The 5,711-nt window shown below is 46.0% G+C and overlaps 1 protein-coding gene across 1 annotated transcript; it reads right to left on the bottom strand.

Annotated features, from left to right (window-relative positions):
• Window positions 1-1,497: 1,497 nt before the first annotated feature.
• Window positions 1,498-5,293, bottom strand: LOC134419807 (proto-oncogene Mas-like). The gene is made up of 2 exons (XM_063159412.1): window positions 5,189-5,293; window positions 1,498-2,575 (listed from the first exon to the last, which is right to left on the bottom strand). Exon 2 carries the CDS (start codon window positions 2,557-2,559, stop codon window positions 1,603-1,605), a length of 957 nt encoding a protein of 318 aa, XP_063015482.1. The 5' UTR covers window positions 2,560-2,575; window positions 5,189-5,293; the 3' UTR covers window positions 1,498-1,602.
• Window positions 5,294-5,711: the final 418 nt, after the last annotated feature.

Here is a 5,711-nt window from a genome sequence, read left to right as displayed (position 1 = left end):
AATGGGAGAGAAACAGAAAAAAAAAAAAAGAAAGCATGGTAGAAAGTAAAAAATAAAGATTGAGAATGGCAAAGGATTTGCTTGGAGAGGACAGATAAAGAAGGATATCCCTGGTGTGCTAAATCCCCATAAATATTTGGGTCAGTCACACAGGGGCTGGTCCTGCTCCCTCTGGAATCATTGGAGGAAAAGTTATTCACCTAAGCACAGCAGTGTTATACCAAAAACCATCTGGATGTAGCTGTTATAAAATAAACTTGGCTTTTCTGTCCTTTTTCAGTAGACACTTAGTGGAAGGTTCTTCCTGTGCCTTAAATTAAAAAAAAAAATATTTATCTGAGTTTACATTGTGTGTGTTTTTATCAGCTGATAAATCAGATAGCAACAACAACAACAACAACAACAACTTTAAATAGACTTTTTATCCCTTTAGGAGGGAAAAAACAACAAAAAAGAGAATTCTGGTCTTTTTAATAATACAAAAATATTTTGTTTTCCCAATGATAAAAACATTTGAGATATCAAAAAGATCACATTTTGAACATGAATTTGTGAGGTTTTACAAACAATATTACCCTCATTGACTTATAAATGCTAGGTAGTCTGATAGCACAAATAATCCCATTTTACCCCTCAAAGGATTTGGTTTAGAAAATAATTTGTTGAAAATCATGGTATTTATTTACCTTGTTCTGTTTCCTGTATTTTCCCCACTATCCTTAGATTTATTTCTAATTGTAAAGAAGATTTTAAAGCCATGGATTCTGATGTGTCCTTTTAAAGGAAGAAATTACAACCCAATGCATGCTGTAGATAAATACAGAGACTCTGTCAAAGGCTGGAGGAAATTAAAATAACATGCAACAATATGATGATATAAAATACTCATCTCCAGTCACATATTTCTTTGAAATACAGGACAAGCGAGGATGAAACTCAATGAATAAATTTTTAAAGCGAATTGGAAGGAGTGGGAGCCCTCTCCTGCTCCGTGGTGTGGAAAAATCCCTGGTTCAGAGAAGAAATGGACTTGGATGTGAATCTTTTCAGTCCTTGAAATGTTCACATTAGGAGACCCAGAGTGGCTCTGTGAGCCACCAAAGGCTGTGTGTGTGCTCTGACATGGGATGGGAATTCTAAGTGAAGAGGGGTAGATGCATTCTCCTTCAGGAATTTTATGCCTGCTTCCAACAGGAGGATTGTTGGTACTGATCTTCTTTTCAGAGATCTGAGTAAAAAGCAACACAGAATTTATGAGCTTTTGAATGACAAGGATTTATCCTGAGCAAGATTTCTTTGATGAAATTCAGACACCAAGACATTTCAGTCTTATCAAATGGATATTATTTAAAAGTCACTGGAAGAAAGAAACAGGAACTTTTAATGTGTCTTAAATACAGGTCAGGTAAATTCTGTGCTCCAGGTGCTTATGTGCCATATGGGGCACTTAAAATAATGACCCAAAGGGGGGGTCTTAAAATAATGAGGACTTAAAATTATGACCTAAAATGTCTACAAAGAGGGTACTGAGGGTCAGGTGAGATGAACCTTCCCCAGTACCTCAGAGTCCTTCAGTTCTGCCAAGACATTCCAGGCAGGATTTTAGGAGGACATGGTTATCGTGTCCCGCGTTTCCCGCTCGTCTCTGTCATCCGCTGAGTCTTGGAAGGCCCTCTGGAATGCCAACCTGAGGGTGAGCCGGAATTTCCGATCCCTGTAGCTTCCCACCAGGAAGTAAATGATGGGGTTGAGTGTGCTGTTGACGCAGGACAGCACAAAGCCAATCTCTGGGGAATACAGGAACTTGAGGCCCAGGAAGTCCAGGAGGATGAGGACACTGAGGGGCACGGCAAAAATGAGGAAGAAGAGGATGGTGAGCATGATGACAGTGAAGAGCCGGCCTGTTTGGAAGGGCTGGGAGCTGCACTTGACCCGCAGGAAGAGGGTGAGGCTGAAGAGCAGCATGAGGGGTGCGCAGACGAGGAAATCCAAGGCTCCGATGGCGATGAGCAGGCGCTGGCAGGCCCTGGGAGAGGGGCGAACGGTGCACAGGACATATCCCAGAGTGTTCAGGAGCAGGGACAGGGCCCAGAGCAGGCCAGACACCACGGCAGACAGGTGCTTCGGGCGGTGTGTCCGGCACCAGATGGGGGACAGCACGGACAGGCAGCGCTCAATGCTGATGGCCGTCAGCAGGTACAGGCCTGTGCCATACATGAAGAGATCCAGGAAGAGGAAGATCCCAAACTGCACCCCCACGTTGAACTGCATCAGGTACTGCACGGTCTCCACGGCGATGCACAGCAGGTACCCGAAGTCGGCAGCCGCCAGGTTCAGGATGTAGACGGTGAAGTGGTTCCTGCGGATGCGGAAGCCCAGGTACCACAGGACCAGGCTGTTCCCCACCATCCCACAGGCAGCACTCAGCAGGCAGAAGCTCTCCATGAACTTGAGGACAGTGTAGGATGGCTGGGGTTGTCCCACAGCCCCGCTGTGGTTGGTCCCAGGAGCATGGATGGCTGTGGTTGGAAGGACCATTGGTGTGGTTGAGGGTCTCATGATGGGTGATTCGGACCTGGGAGCAGAGAGAGGAGAGGTGGAAACTCCAGGGTGACTTTTCTAGAGGGGTTCCTTTGTTTGTTCCAAGGCTTTGTAGCTAGAACTTGATCTCATGGAACTTCAAAATAAATTGGTTTGGAAGGGACCAAGAGCCTGGAGTAACAGGATAAAGGGTGAAGGCTTCACACTGACAGAGTGTGGGTTTAGATGGGAGACTGGGAATAAATTCTTCCTTGTGAGGGTGGTGAAGCTCTGGCACAGGTTACCTAGAGAAACTGTGGCTGCCCCATCTGTGGAGGTGTCCAAAGCCAGGCTGGAGCAAACTGGGATAGTGGAAGGTGTTTCTGCCCATTGCAGGGGATTGGAACTGGATGATCTTTAAGGTCCCTTCCAGCCCAAACCACTCAGGAATTCTGTGATTCCATGAGAACAATTGGTAGTTTTTTATATTAATGAGTGATTTCTGTTTTAATATGGTGCCATTTGATGTGGTTCTCCTTGGTCCCATGTACAGTAACAAATAAACATTTTGGTTTGGCAGAGCCCTCAGCTTCTCCCTCAGAAACTGCAAGAACCACATGTAAGAAACCACAGATTATCTTGTCCTCACAGGACATGGGAGCTGTGGCTCTGATAGCTTTTCCACACCACTCCATGAGTTGTCATTATTTCCTTCCCCGTGGTACTAAGATCTGATTCAAAATCTTGGGGGTGAAAAAAATGGGTTTAACACCTTTTTTATGGTCTGATGAGAACAAATACACTGGCTCTTCTGCTGTCTCCTAACCAGCTGTTATTTTGGACATGGAAGGCAGAGAAGTTAAAAAGAGGATAGGAACAAAAAATGAGGTTTTCTGGGAAGATGTGAATCACTGAACCATGTAGCCAGCATGAATCCTCTGTTCTCTTTTTGCGTCGCAGCAGCACACATGGAGACAGACTTCCAAAAGCACCCAGAACGTGACAGACTGAATCGCTGCTGTTCCATTCCAGCACCCCAGGCACACTGACCTCATGGACAGAGGGAAAAGAAGTGTGTGGTGCAGGGAATTTCAAGGCCAAGTTGGATGGGGCTTGGAGCAACCTGGGCTAGTGGAATGTGTCCCTGCCCATGGCAGGGGGTGGGACTGGATGGGCTTTAAGGTCCCTTTCAGCCCAAATTATTTGAGGATTCTATGATTTCCTTGATTGAAACCAGGGAACTTCTGGCACTGCAGAGCTGGATGGCCCCATCCTCAGCTCTTGTAGCACCTTGAGCACTTCTAGCATGAACACTGTAGAGAGCAGCCCTATGGCTGTTCTTCCCTCACAGCCTGCTCCAGGGGTGGCCACAAATGATAACATTTTTGCAGAAATTAGCAGAAACAGTCTCGAGTTCTGTGCAGCTTTTCTGCTGGGAGAACAGAGGAAGGCCCGGTGGTTAAGTGGTTTCCTGGCTTCTGTGCAACCAAATTTTCACTTGATCTGAAGAGAGTGTGAACATTTAAGTGTCACCTAAGTTCTGTCTCAGCCCACTGACGCCTCCACAGGTGCATCTCTCCCCACTGGGGATTCAAGGGATGATAGGTGATAATTCCCAATGTTAAATGGCTTTGTGCCATTGATCATGTCATGGAATCATGGAATGGTTTGGGTTGGGAGGGATCTTGAAGCTCATCTTGTTCCAACCTCCTGCCACAGCCAGGGATACCTTCCACAGACCAGGTTGCTCCAAATCCCTGCCAACCTGGCCTTGGACACTTGCAGGAATAAGGCAGCCACAGCTCCTCTGGGCAACCTGTGCCTCACTACCCTCACAGGGAAGAATTTCCTCCCAAGACCTAATTCAAATCCACCGTCTTCCAGTTCAAAATAATTCTCCCTTGTCCTGTCACTCCAGGCCCTTCTCCAAAGTCCCTCTCCAGCTGTCTTGGAGCACCTTTAGGCACTGGAAGGTGCTGTATGTGCATAAAGACTGCCAGGAACAGAAATGGCTGCAATGGGTAAATGAGAAAACATCGACAGTTTTGCCTTCTGCTGCAATAGAAGTGATGAGATCCTTATCTTGCTTCTGTAGACTATGGAGAAGAACACTGCAAAAGTCACTCATGGTTCTCATTTATTTATCATAGTCCCTTGGAAAGACTGAATTCCTGTTTCCAAGACACATTCAAGACATGATCCCACTTCCTTATGTAACTAATAAGTGAAAACTGTCCTCAAACAGCAGCAGCCTGAGTCCAGGTGATCTTTTTCTCCCTTGAGATTAAACATCCTCCATGTGATTTGCCTGCAAATCCTGCCTGTAGTTCCTGAGGCAGAACAACCCTGACCCCACAAAGGTGTCTCAGACAGTGGACAGAAAGTTCTGGTGTTGTAATGCCAGGTATCTGAGTAATGATTTTTATATTACAGAGGTACATTTAGAGCAGTTCAAGAGCACTTGTACAGGGACAAAAGTTCCTGGAATGAAGCTCTCCTTATATTGAAAATTATTATCATCAATTCCTGACCTACAGCAAATTTCTGTCCAGCAAAGGAAGTAAATTTTTGATCTTTTTTCCTCCATTGTTTTTGTTTCTCCTCCCTTCCCCAAAGTCTGACAACCCATCAGAGTGCAACGTCAAAGACTCGCATCAGAATTTCTCACCTTTTTTGCGTTCCTGGGAATTTCAGCGCCTGTGCCTGGCAATGTTGTCCCCTGGATGGTGTGATATGGGGGGCAGCTCGAGTCCTTGTGTCATGCTGCAGTGCTGGGCTGGGCAGCACTGTTTAAAAAGCCATGGTGTTTTCAGCGTGACCCTCCAGGCAGCCAATCACTCATGGGGGAAACACCTCCCCTGTGCGGGTATGATCACTCAGATTTGAACCACTTCCCCCTCCCCTCTTTGCAGTGTCACGGAAACATTATTTTTTTTTCCTACTTCTCCCTTCTTCAGCCATTCCTGCAAGAACTGTCCATACAGACTTTGCACTGGTGTTGTGTCCTACTTGAGGCCCTGAGATGCCCTGGTTTCACAGCCCCTGAAGATGAGATTTTAGTGCTGCTCAGGTAGAGAAATTTTTTCTCCCATAACATCTTTGGTGGAGGTTTCACAACCTCCCTCAGTATTTCTCATTCCTTCCTGTCCCTGCCCAGTTGTCACACACCTGCGACCACAGTGGGTCCTCTC

Source organism: Melospiza melodia, chromosome 6 (assembly GCF_035770615.1).
Source record: "Melospiza melodia melodia isolate bMelMel2 chromosome 6, bMelMel2.pri, whole genome shotgun sequence".
Classification (NCBI taxonomy): Eukaryota; Metazoa; Chordata; class Aves; order Passeriformes; family Passerellidae; genus Melospiza; species Melospiza melodia.
The sequence above is the reverse complement of the archived record's forward strand: the minus strand, read 5'-3'. Positions and strand labels throughout refer to the sequence as shown.

Excerpts from the sequence above, each read along its gene's own strand:
- LOC134419807 (XM_063159412.1), bottom strand. The coding sequence starts at position 2,559 with ATGAGACCCTCAACCACACCAATGGTCCTTCCAACCACAGCCATCCAT.